This window comes from Sciurus carolinensis, chromosome 14 (assembly GCF_902686445.1).
Source record: "Sciurus carolinensis chromosome 14, mSciCar1.2, whole genome shotgun sequence".
NCBI classification, from domain to species: domain Eukaryota; kingdom Metazoa; phylum Chordata; class Mammalia; order Rodentia; family Sciuridae; genus Sciurus; species Sciurus carolinensis.
The window spans coordinates 12682204-12695819 of NC_062226.1; the positions used below are offsets into that span (position 1 = coordinate 12682204).

Sequence of the window (13616 nt, forward strand, 5' to 3'; positions counted from 1 at the left end):
AGCCATTGAAGCCACAAGCAAAGAACGGGGGGCGGAGGGTACTGCGCTGGCTGGAGTGACTACTCCTGATTGCCAGGGAAGCTGGGGTGCTGCTATGCAGTTGGGAAAGGGGACACTCAGAGAGCCCGGGGGTTCTCCAGGGCGCCTGTTAGTGCTTCCACTGTCGATAGTAAAATTAATGAAAAAATAAGCCAACTAACAACTTTTTTTGGCAGGACTAGTAAGGAATGAGATCCTTTAAGAATGATGGTTAGTGGGTGGAGATACAGCACAGTTGGTGGAGTGTCTGCCTCGCAAGCACATGGCCCTGGGTTCAATCCCCAGCATGAAAGTTAGGGTCACCCTACCAGGAAAAAAGTCAGACGAGTTGAAACATCAGCTGGAGACGAAGAGAACATGGAAGGGGTAATGGAGGAAAGCATCAATAAATATTACTCACAGCCTGGTGACCAGTTACAGAAAGAGGACCGCAGCAACGATGTTTTTCTTCCTTGCTTGCACCTGCGAGTAGAGCTCTACCTCTGCCTCTCTGTTGACCTACACGTTTGTTTTTGTTAACTTGTTTGTTCCTCTTTCCTCCTCATTATTTTGTAGGAGTACTGGCGGTGGCTTGCAGGTTACAGAATATTCAGGCAGGACGGCCGAGGGGCAGTGTTGGTCCAGGATGGATACAGTGTCCACCGGGGCCTCTCTCTCATTTCCCCTTGCGGGTAGAGGTGCGGTATCTTCAGGGAGAGTGATTGCAACTTGTTGTACAAGAAGGCACAGAGAGCGGCTGCAGAGGGCGGTGTGGATGTGGGCTGGGCCAGGCGGAAGCCGCGCTGACCCCTCGTACTCTGCTCTGCTGTGCAGGGTCTTTGCCGACTGGCTCCTGCAGATGGTCAGAGGACTCACAGTCTTTTCTACTCTGCTTGCTCTTCGTGCCAGTGCCACTCAGGAGTATGGCATGTCACATCCAGTTTCCAGGTTTTTTGTTTAGTTTTGTTTTGTTTTTATCCTACACTCCCAGAATCAGCTTCATCCTTCTCTTTGGAGGCTCTGCTGGCCAGTGCACCTTCCTCAGAGGCCAGGCGTCCCAACTCCAGGGCCCCTCCTCAGAGCCCCCAGAGGTTCAGCCCCCGCCGGACAGTGCCCTCTTGGAGGTCTGGGCTGTGGTTCCTTGGGGTCCCTCTGTTGACCTTCCCCATCCTCCTACCCCAGGCTCTTGACGTTGGCCCTGGTCCTGGAGGCAGGAGCTCCTCCTGCAGCTCCTTTCTCTGTCACCTCAGTGTAGCCATTTGCCTTTTCAGTTCTCCAGTGGCCACTGAGCTGAGTTCCTGATATTCACTTCTTTCTGCTTTTCTGGCTGGTCCCTGACTGATACAAGTGGAAGCAAGACAGTCGGTCCCTTCTCATGTGGCTCTGATGGATATTAAGCAAATAACTGCAGAAATGAGTAGTTAATTACAGTTGAATACATGCTACCTGAGGAAAAGCACAAAGCCTTTCAGCATGTCAAAGTCCTGAGAAGCCTTCAGTAAATAACCTGGTCAGTACTGCTGGACATGATAACTCCTTAGCTCGTCTGACCAGGAAACCCCGCAGTGAGCCTGGGAGCATTCAGCAGAATTGGTGCTCTACAGAGTAAGTAGTGCCCTGTGTTCATGGAGAAAGGAAAGTCATCAAAGAAACACGAGTCGGGACAGTCGGAGAGTGCACATTCGCCTTGTTCCTACAGTAGCCCAGCCCCAGGATTCCAGTCACAGACCAGCCGACTGTTTGCTTTGCTCTTATGCCTTCCCCAAAGGCAACTTTCTGATCATTATTGGCTGTCATTATTGGAGAGGATGCTGTCCACAACCAGTAAGGCCATTCTGGTCCATTTGGCAGTTTCTTTCTCATGACAGGGCAAAGTTTCTTGACCTGAGTCTCCAGAGAGACCATCCGCCCCTTAAGACTATATGCAAAATGTGCGTGTGAACACGTGTACTTGTGTGTATGCATGTGTGGCTTAGGACCCACAGTTCCTGTTATTCCTAGTAGGACTGTGACTTCAGGAAAGGGATTAAACATTAGGGATCATTGCATTACAGAAAAATGTTCATGTTCTTATTGGGACATCAGTCTCCTGTGCGTTAAGGCACCGTACATCAGTTCTTCTCAGGCGGATCAGCTTTGTGTTCACTTACTCAACGGAATTCTCCAGCTGGTTGAGGCCAAGAAGCCTTCCTGGACCACACAGCCTCGCTCCTCCCTCTGCCTGCGTCTGTGCTGTTCCCCTAACAGGAACCTGCGGTCAATTCCCAGTTAACCCCCAGGTCTCAACTTAGTTGTCATATCCTCGAAACCTCCTTCGACGTGCCAGCCTGGATCAGCTGTTCCTTTATCTGCTTCCACAGCATCCCTCCCATCTCTCTGGGATACCTATTCTCCCCCCTCCTACAGCCATAGTTTTCCTTTAGGTGGTGCTTATTCTATAACATAACCAACTGTTTGCAGTCCTTGTCTGCTGCCTGTTAGAATCGCAGCCCATGGGGAAAGGGATTTGTGTCTAGCTTTGCTGACCAAGCACAGTGTCTAGCACAGAGTAGGTGTCCATTAAATGCTGTTGAAGTAACGCGTGCACGAATGACGACTTCAGTCCTTTCGGTGCTGCACTCACGTGATAGCACAGTCAGACCACGGACGCCGTGACCCCACTCTATGACTATGTACAGACTTACCAGCCACGAAAAATCCAATTTTTGTCTTGTCATCAAAAGGTTCACTGTGATCAAATGCACACTCGTGTGTGGATGAGGAGAGGAGAAAGCATGCCAAGGGTGTCCGAATAAACCCACCTGCATTTCTCAGAAAGCGGTTCCTATAGTCCTTGATTATCCTCGTGTTGGGGTTGTAGAAGCCATCTCCACAGTCGTAGGCGGCTGGAGGGATTTTTCTAGGTGGGTCCATGTTGGTGAGTTGAGAGATACCTTGAAAAGGTACAATGAACAACGAGTTCACCACCAAGGTCAAATCCAAACCAATGCCCCCATGAGGCCCACTGTGGCTGGATGCTCATGTTGGACTAAACATTTCCTGGGCTCGGTGCAAACCGAGCAAGAACAGAGACCCAAGGGAGCGTTCTGAAAATGGGCCTGTGAGCAGGGTCTGGGAAGGCTATTCTTCTTCCTGACCCCTCCTCTTCCCCTTCCTCCTCTACTTCTAGGAACACCATGATAAAGGACTCAGGTTCTAGAGTCAGTGAGACCCTAAGAGTGATTCAAAGTTGCTCAGGTGGACAAGAGGGCAGGTCCAGGAGATGGATGGCATTCAAAGCATGGGCAAAGGCCACAGTATGAGTCCTCCAGCTTCACTCAGGAAACCTTGTGGAGCAAAGTGCATATAAGGGAGAATACTAGGAGGGAAATGGGTCAGGGGTACAAAGGTCAGATAGTAGGGAAACTTGCCTCCCACCTAGTTACCACAGTGGCTGTCATTTATTGAGTGATTATTTTGTGCCAGGGATTATGCTTCTCTCATTTCATTCACAGCTCAGAGAAACCCTATGGCTTCATTTATAGATAAGAAAACTGGCCGGGTGTGGTGGTACACACCTGTAACCCCAGGGATTCAAGGGGCTGAACACAGGAGGATTGCAAGTTTGAGGCTAGCCTCAGCAACATAGTGAGGCCCTAAGCAAGTTAGTGAGACCCTGTCTCAAAATTTAAGAGAGAGAGGAGAGAGAGAGAGAGAGAGAGAGAGAGAGAGAGAGAGAGAGAGAACGAACTGATGCTCCAAAAAGCCCAAAGGGATCAGGAGGAACACAGAGGTAGCATTCCCAAGGCCATGTGCCCAAGGTTATCCAGCTAGGAAGCAGTCTGGCTCTGGGATCTATGTGCCCACATCAGGTGAGGAGAGGATCTGGGTGCAGCCCCAAAACATGGACACTAGGATGCCCAGGAGGGAAAGAGGAGTCAATGCAGCTTGTGACAGCACCTTGCACAATATCTTGGAATGCTGTGGCCCCACTACAGGGAGAGGTTGGAATAAATATCTTCTCCTTTTAAAAAAATGTTCTTAGTTATAGATGGACACAATACCTTTATTTATTCATTCTTATGTGGTGCTGAGAATCAAAACCAATGCCTCACATATGCTAGGCAAGCACTTTACCACTGAGCCACAACCCCAGCACCCGGGAATAAATAACTTCTTAGGTTCCCTGTCATTCCCTGTTCTTTGGATGGAGAGTTGGATGCTCATATCCACATAGCCCCATGCTCACAGCTCAGTGTCCTGCACACAATAGGTGCTCTAATATTGGCTGACGATAACACCTGGCTCTGACCCCCAATGCTGTGCATATTGGCTAATGATTACTGAGTGTCTATTTTGTGCCAAGTGCTTTACAGTTATTCTCTCACTGAAGCCTTAGGACAATGCCCATCTCACAGATGCTCAGAGGAGTCAAGGGTCAGCCCTAACCATCACCTTGCCAAACAGCAGAGCTGCCCCAACAATGCCTGCCTCTGAGGCAAAATGCAGAGTGATATGGGAAAGGAGTGACCTCTTAGGATAAGCTGATCTACTGGGAGGCACTGGAGGAGAAGGGGAAGGCCAGAGAAAGGTCACCACACTGCCTGTGAGACTGGCAGAGGTTCCCCTTTGGTGAAACCAGCCACTATGTGAGGGCTGAATGCTCTTTACCCACATGTGGGTCTCAGCTGGGGTAAAGAGCTCATGACAAAGTCTAGGCCCCATCAGAGTCACAACTAACCCAGGAGGAGTGTGATCTGCAAGGTTCTCAAGTTGAACCTACACTGGCAGCTCTGGGTCCTCCCCCACTAGCCAAAAACGGTTTGTTAATGTTAGTACCTCCATTCCTCACTGCGATGTCAGGATTATTATCTCTTTTGCAAAAACTCTTTACAGAGCACCTTCCGTACGCCAGGCAATGTGCTAGGTGCTGGGACATGTCCCTTAACAAGACCAAGCCCTGTATTGGTGTTGCTCACAGCTGGCTTAGGAAGATAGAGCCGGAACACTCTATCTGATCCAAGCTCTGCAGGAGGGTTGCAGCTGCTCTGTGACATGCCATCTCACCTAGTCTAGAAATTCAGGGAAGGGGTTTCTGGAAAAAGGGACATAAAGCTGAGACCTGAAGTTTGGGAAGGAGTTGAGTAAAGTGGGTGGGTTAGAGCATTCCAGGTCAAAGAATGGCAGGAAAAAGCATGGTGTCTTTGAGGAATAGAGAACTATGCTCTACTTGAGAAGCACCCGACCTTACGTCTCAGAAACACAGAGAGCCCCTTAAACCACTACTCTCTGAAGCCAGACGCTTGGTCCAACTGTAGCCCTCTGGGATGAAACAAGGCTTTTGCAGGGAGGTAGTGTGATACAAAGAGGAAGACTTGGCTCCCAGGTGAGCTCCACCACCAGGAAACACGTCCAGACTCCATGACCTCAACTTTCTCCTCTGTGACATGGGACTGGGAAGGTTGTTCAAGCAGGGGTCTCTGGAGAGTCGAGAAGACAGGGATTCCAAAGAGCCCCTCCCAGCACCTGGTCCATAGAGCACATGCTCCATTAGTGCTGTTTTTTGCCCTTTCACTTTAGCTGTTTGCATATCTTTTTTTTTTTTTTTTTGTACTGGGTATTGAACCCAGGGGTGCTTAACCACTGAGCCACATCCCAGCTCTTTTTAATATTTTATGTAGAGACAGGGTCTTGCTGAGTTGCTTATGGCCTTGCTGCGTTGCTGAGGCCAGCTTTTTAAAAAAATATTTTGTTTTAGTTGTAGGTGGACACAATCCCTTTATTTATTATTAATCCCTTTATTTATTGTTATTTTTTTTAATGTGGTGCTGAGGATTGAACCCAGGGCCTTTACCACTGAGCCACAATCCCAGCCCCCTGAGGCTGGCTTTGAACTTGCAATCCTCCTGCCTCAGCCTCGTGGGATTAAAGGTGTGCCTGTTTACATACTTTAGGGTTTCAGTAGGTACCATAAATAGGAACCGCTAACAAGTGCCATGAACCTGCCAGGCATGGGAGGTACTGTTCCAAGCACTTCACAGCAATTATCTTATCGACACCAATCTTGTGAGGTAGATGATGTGCTTGTTCCCTTCTTGGAGGGGAGAAGCTGAGGTACAGAGGGGCAAAGTCCCTTACTCTTGGTCTCCTGGCTAGTAGAATGGAGCTGAGATTTGAGGACTGTCCTTCCTGGCTCCAGGACCTGGCTCTTTCATGCTCCGTTCCTTCACCCCTTGGAATTACTCCAGCAGGCCATGGCACTTCTGAACACTGCTTTAGTTTCCTTTTGGGTGTGAAGGAAAGGGAGGGTGTCTGGATACCTGAAGGCTTCAAGCCAAAGCAGATCTCTGTGTAAAACCTCCGGTCATAGCCGTCACAGTAGTGCCAGTTCTTAGCGTCATACTGCAGCCCATCTGCAAAGGTATACATGCCCTGGAAGACAAAGAACGCACGTGCTTCAGAGAAGCGGGAGACTTTTTGCCAAGAAGGTTGATACCATGGGAAGAGATGGCTTCTCATTGCCACAGAAAAGAAGTGATGACTGTCACAGTTATTCTGGCTGTGAGAACTGGAGGGAATGGGTATAAAGTTCTGAGCTCTGTGCCTGCCACTCAAAGGATGGGAACTCTGTGAATTCAGGCAGACAACCTATTCTCTTAGCCCCGGTTTTCTCATTTGTAATATTAGGATAATGATGGTGTACATTTAATAGGGTGATTGAGAATTCAATGTGATGGTGCACGTAAAACACTCAGTACAGTGCCTGACTGTGAGAGTTAATTTTATGTGTCAACTTGACTGGGCTAAGGGAGATAGCTGGTAAATATTTCTGAGTGTGTCCGTGAAGGTGTTTCCACAGAGATTAGCATTTGAGTCAGTAGAATGAGTACTTCAGATTGCCCTCACTAGTGCAGGTGGGCATCGTCCAATCCTTTGACGGCCTGAACAGAACAAAAAGACAGAGGAGGGGCCAATTCTGTCTCTCTGCCTGAGCAGGGATATCCATTTTCTCCTGCCCTTGGATACCAGCACTCCTAGTTCTTGGGTCTTTGAACTCTGGGAACACATCATTTACTGCTCTGGCTCTCAACCTTTGAGTTTGGACTTGAACTTCACCACTGGCATTCCAGGGGCTCCAGCTTGCTGAGGGCAGATTGTGGGACAGCCTTCATAATCTCATGAGCCAATACCTCTTAATAAGTCTCTCTCTCTCTCTCTATATATATATATAGGTTTGCACATATATACTTATACATATATATGTGTGTATATGTATGTATATGTGTAGATATATATATATATATATATATATATATATATATATACATACATTTGTGTGTGTGTGTGCCCTTTTGGTTCTGTCTCTCTGGAGAATTCTATACACAGACATATTAAGCACTCATAAATGTTATTTATTATTCTTTTACTATCATAGCTAGGAAGGTCAGCACTATCAGCCACAACCCTTTGCCCAAACACGTGCATTCTGTTTTTTGCTGCATTGATGCTAAAGGGAACCTCAGGATGCAGAAACTACACTGGCCTAGGCATCAGGAAACATGGGTGGAAATTCCCACAGTACTATTAATTCACTGTGTGACCTTGGGTAAGTCATATCCCCTTCCTGAGGTTTAGATTCCCCAACTTATAAAATAAGAAGTGCTTCTTAACCTTTTTTAAGGTCATGAGTCAGGGCCCAACCAACCCAGTGAAACTGATGAAAGCTTACAGATCCTTTTCCAGAGAAAAGCATATACTCCCATATACACAGAAGTTTTTGTACATAAATCAGGTTTTGTTGATCTCTGAATTCTATTCATGGGCCACAAATCCCAGACTCAGCCCCCTTGGACTAGATGAGTGTGACAGCAGCAGAGGTGGTGGTAGTAATGGAGCTAATGTTTATTGAGTGCCCACTGTGTGCCAGGAACTTGGCAAAGTGCTCACATATTTTGCTTTATTTATTCTCACAACCATCCTAGGAGATGCCTAGTACTACTTTGGCAGGCTGAATAATGGTCCCTCAAAGAGGTTCACATATGCTGGAACTTGTGACTATGTCAACTTGCAAGGCAACAACTTTGCAGATGCAATTAGATTAAGGGTCTTGAAGTGGGGAGGTTATCCTGAGTTATTTGGGTGCACCAAATACAATCACAGGGGTCTTTATAAGAGGGAGGTAGGATGGTCTGGATGAAAGAAAACAAAATGATGCAAGCAGAGGAGGCAAGAGGACGTGATGCAGGAAGCCCAGGTGGGCGTGAGGTATGCGTAGGAGCCAAGGAATGCAGGTAGCTTCCGGAAACTGGAAAAGGCAAGGCAAGAGATTGTCCCCTAGAGTCTCAGGAACACACCCCTGCTCATTCAGTTTAGACTGCCAACCTCTGGATCTGTGAGATAATAAATCTGTGCTGATTTAAGGCACCAAATTTGTGTTAATTTGCTATAGCAGCAAAAGACAATGAATACAACCCCTGTCCCTGGTTTATATATGAGGAACTCGAGTCTCAAGAGAGGTAAAGTCAAGGGCTCAAGGTCAAATAATAAGAGGCATAGCAGGATTCAAACTCACCATAGCCTCCCCAGGGACCCTTCTAGATCCAGAGGGAGAATACCCTAGAGTTCTGGGAGATCAAGAAGTGGGGAGAATAGGAAATGGATATGGGTGGGTGCTAAACAAGGAAGCAGAGCATCCCAGCAGTGGGGGCTCTTCCTGTCCAATGATCCCTCTCTGCAGCCCCCATCCATTCACCTTGATGGCCAATCCTTTTTCCCAGACAGCATCATATCGGCTCCCGCTGGGGAAGTACAGGGTTCCTTCGCCGTGGAACATGCCATCCTTCATTTCCCCAACATACCTTGTTTCAGTTGGGAGGATGTATTCAGCTTTGCCCTCCATCCTGCAAGGACATAGGAAAATCACTGAGCCCTGTAGGAATCTAGTCCTTGATTTCACACATCATCCTCTCAGTAATATTCTGTCTAGAATCCAAATTTTTGTTTTGTTTCCTTCAAATATGCTGTTCAAGAGGAGGGCAGAGTTCAGTCGGTTCTCCCTCCCTTAACCTACAGGCTATCCTGGAGTTCATGCTGTTCACTAAAATACCTTCTTGCTAGGCCCAGAGCGAGTAGGCATGTACCCAAAGCCACACCACAGAAACAGTAAAATGAAGGCTAGGCCTCAGTCAGCTGATTCTGTCTTCCCTGTTCCCCATGACTAAACCACAAGTGGGATATGTGAAAAAGTATGAAATTTAGAGAGAGGGGCTATGGGTTTGAATATGATACCATTTTCTAGAAGGATCATCTTGGACACTCTCGCAAATTTCTTTTTCCTTCCCTCCCAAAAAATATTTCCAGAGCATCTGCTATGAGCAAAGTGCTACGTTGAGAGCTAGGCTGCTGGATGCAGCACATATACAAAAGTGAGCAAGGTGGCTGCAGTCCCTGTCTGCATGAGGGACACAAGTAAGCAATTGCACATGGTCCCGCAGGGGACCATGAGTCTGTAAGGGGTACAGGGCAGGGATGGCAAGGAGACCAGCTGGACCATTGGACCAACTTCTTCATGGGTGCAACAGCTGAAATTAGTGCTGAGGTCAACCCAGACAAGGTACATTTTTCTTAGTAAAGGGCCTAACATACAATGAGTACTTAAGAAATATGTTTTTATTTATTTATTAATTTTTGTTGTTCTAGGGATTAAACCCAGGGTTCTCTCCAATGAATTCCATCCCCAACCCTCTTTATTTCTGATTTTGAGACAGGATCTTGCTAAATTCGGTCTCGAACTTGTGCTCTTTCTGCCTCAGTCTCCTAAGTCGCTGGGATGACAGAGGTGCATCTCCATGCCCAGCTAAGAAATATGCTTTCACTCATCCTTTCTCCATTCCTCCCCACTGGCTGAAGTCACCTCTCCTAACCTCTACCGGAGGTTCAGCACTTTAGGTCCTGCACTGTGATTAACTACCTCATCTCCTGTATCTAATCAGAGCCTCTAGAGAGGAACAGCTGGGTCTCAACTCTGAGGACCACGCTTCCTTCTTAAACACGTGCCCTGCAAACATCTACTGAGTGACAAATGAAGGGAACAGAAGGTCCATGGAATGGGTGCCACAGCCCCAAACAGGAGTGCTCTGTGGTGAAGACCAGCTTCAGAGCCTACGACCTGGATGCAGGTTGCTCCAACTCTGCCACCTTGTCAGCTTCCCTCTTTCCCTTCCCATCCCTCTTTCCTCTCTTCCTCCTTCCCTTCTATTCTTTAATGCATTCAAAGTGAAAAGCTTTCATTCCAAATTTGAAGTAAGTTAAAAAGAATGAAGAGAGCCACTTTATAGTGAAGACCTCAATGCCTAATGAGGATATGATTACCATTTTTCAAGTATCTACCATTCATTCATTCTCCTATTAATTCATTTGGCCAAAATTCACTGTCTATCACATATATGCACTACGAGGAGTGATACAGAGATGAAATAGATTGGATTTCCAATGCTATGCCCTAGAAGATCTTTCAGCACTTTCTCCACTGCCTTCTTAGAAGTATTGAACTCTGTCTTTGCTGGGGTGCATCCCACTCCCCAGTTTTCCCTCCCACAGCCCCTCTAAGCTTACCTACACCCTGCCCAAACTGGTTATCTGCTATTCCCCACACGTCCTCTGGGCTATTGCTCCTGCTGTTCCTTCTACCTGGTAATATTGTTCACCTTGATTCTCACCCACCAAAATCCTATCAAACCTTCCTGGCTCATTTCAAATATCATCTCTGTGAGGCCAGTTGGGTGTAGCCTCTGTGGAGACAGCAGGGCTCTATAGTGGGAAGCAGGTGGCTATAGAGTCAGATAGGCCTGGGTTTTAACACTAGTGCTAAGTAGGTGACTTTGAGCAAGTTATGTCATTACTCAAGCCTTATGTTTCCCATCTATAAAACAGGATACTCATGCCTATCACACAGAATTGTGGTAAGGAAGGGAAGATGCAGGCAAAGCCACCTGGAACATAGTGACCACTGCATAAATGTTATTGGTCTCCCCTTCCCCCCTGGGTTTATAGGTCTACCCTAGCACTTCTTGTGCTGCTTTGCAATAGTGTTATCTAGAATTCAATTCTGTAACTACACCAAAGAAACCATGATCTTGAGGGAAGAGCCTACATTAGCTTTTTATTTTTTATGCTCACATATGGTAGAGGGAAATCACCTCTCTTTTAATGTTGTTTTTTTTTAAACCATCTTTAACAAAGTACTATTGACATACTACAAAATACACATATTTAGCATGTACTATCTGATAAGTTTTGACATACACTCAGGAAACCATCATCACAATAGACATAATTAATATATTATCCTCCAAAATTTCTGCATGTCCTTCTGTAATCCTCCTGTGTGCCCCTCCTCATAGTCCTCTTGCCCAGGAAACCACTGATGTGCTTTCTGTCACCACACATGAGTTTGAATTTTCTAGAATTTTATATAAAGGGCATTATACATCTTATTTTATTTAATTATTTATTTTTGGCAGTGTTAGAGATCAAACCCAGGGTCTGTGTGCTAGGTAAGTTGCTCTATCACTAAGTCTCATCCCCAGCTCTGTGTGTGTGCTTTTTGTGTCTGGTTTCTTTCACTTAATATAATTCTTTTGTGATTCACTCATGTTGGTGTTGTGTGTACCATTTATGGCTCCTTTTGTTGCTATGTACTATTCCAATGAATGGACATACCACAGTTTGTTAATTCATTTACCTATTGGTGGGACACTTGGGTTGTTATCACAAATAAAGCTGCTATGAGCACTCATATATGTACTTTTGTATGGGAATGTACTTTCACTTATTTTAAGAAATGGTCAAACTTTTGCAAAGCAGTTGTAATCTTTTATATTCCCAGCAGTAGTAGAGAGTCTATACAAACTAAATATTAAGTGTCAACTTCCTATTGTATAGAGAAGCTATTCTCTTCTTTAAATTCTAAAAGGAAATTACCCCTTTTCAGTCCAGGAGGGAGCTGAGAAGCATTCCACCATTTACCTGATGAGTTGGACAAGTATCTGAAGCTCTCTAAACCCCAATTACCTCTAAAGTGGAGTTAATGACATCCCCCTTGAAAAGATGACTAAGGGTTAGAGATAGAACCATGTATACTACTACTGTCTCTAGAAACCTATCTTATATCCGTGGCTAGACCATTGATGTCTTCTTCCTTTTAACAAAAACAAAAACAAAACTACTAGAATCTAACAACCTGTGTATTCAGTGCACGGATTCCACCAAATTCTCGCTCTTCATTTCTTCTCCATCTCTACAGTCCCATGGTAGGTGTGCTTTACCCTTTGAACAACTAGCACTTGTTTGGCAAACTATTTCATCTTGTTTGGCCTCATTTTCTCCAGCTATAACACACAGATTCCACCTTTCTGCAAAGAAGATTGACCAACTCTGTGTTCTTGTTTCTGTCTACCAAAACACTGACCATGCTGAACTGCTGTTATCTGAGTTATATTTACTTGCCACTCGATATTTGAATGAGCTTTTTGAGGGCAAGATAAAGTACAGAGACTGGTACTTGGAAGGCAACCAACATTTGTTGAACTGAGTAACTTTTACTATTTGTCCTTTGGAGTAGTTTATGTACATAATTCTAATAATTCCTAGATTGTGAACTCCCCAAGGGAAGACACCATGTACAGAAGCACCTTTGTGTCTGCAGGTTCTGCATCTGTGGATTCAACCAATCGTGGACTGAAAATACAGGTGTCCCTTGGTATGGGGGAGGATTGGTTCCAGGACCCTCTCAGATTTGTGCATGCTCAAGCCCCTCCTATAAAATGGCATAGTATTTGCATGTGATCTTTTGCACATCATCCTGTATAAATCAAATCTTCTCTATAATACGTAGGCGAATGTAAATGATATGTAAATAGTTGTTATACTGTATCATTTAGGGAATAATGACTAGACAAAAAAGAGTGTATACATGTTCAGTACAGAAGCAGTATTTTCTCCCTGAATATTTTCCATCCCGGATGTAGAACTACTTATTGGAAAGGAAATCTGCTTAGGGTCCTGGAATCAATCCCCTGCGGATACTGAGGGATGACCTCATACTGAATTCGGATTAGCCACAGTCCCTATTCTCCAATCTCCATGCTTGTTTTCATAGCATCTCTCACTATCTGACATTCTCATTTATTTGTTTATTGGCAATACACTCCAACTGGACTAAGAGCTTCACGACAGCAAGGATCTTGACATTTTAAATACTCTTATCCCCAAATCTAAAGCTGGACGCGCACACACACTCACACACCTATATGTGGCATGAATGAATCTTAGCTCTGCTGCTTATTGGATATGAGCCCTTGAGCAAGTTACTCGAGCAAGTTTGTGAAAAGTGCTTGGTACAAAGTCCTTTGCAGAAGCAAAAAGGCTTATCCCAGGCGCAGATATTCAGACCTAGTTAAGTGAATCAAATGAAGCCCTTACCTCCCATCTACATATTCCCCGATATATTTACTCCCTGTGTACTCCATGGCGCTCGCTTCTAGCCTCCAGCCGCTGGGATCCCAGCCACCGGGAACACCACCTCACTATGACAACCAGGAGGGGTGGGTAGGTCCCAC

General features: G+C 45.7%; 1 protein-coding gene across 2 annotated transcripts in view; it reads right to left on the minus strand.

Annotated features, from left to right (window-relative positions):
- The window catches only part of Morn5 (MORN repeat containing 5), a 32027-nt gene extending 18417 nt beyond the window's left edge, over positions 1-13610 (minus strand). Inside the window, exons 1-4 of one of the 2 annotated variants that reach the window (XM_047525775.1) lie at positions 13480-13610; positions 8750-8897; positions 6318-6429; positions 2820-2951 (exon numbers count right to left, since the gene is read on the minus strand). In XM_047525775.1, coding sequence (XP_047381731.1) covers positions 2820-2951; positions 6318-6429; positions 8750-8897; positions 13480-13526 — 439 coding nt within the window. In that variant the 5' untranslated portion in view covers positions 13527-13610. Of the gene's footprint in view, positions 1-2819; positions 2952-6317; positions 6430-8749; positions 8898-13479 lie in introns of those variants that run through there. The other variant, XM_047525776.1, reaches the window with a different exon arrangement.
- Between the last annotated feature and the right edge of the window lie 6 nt (positions 13611-13616).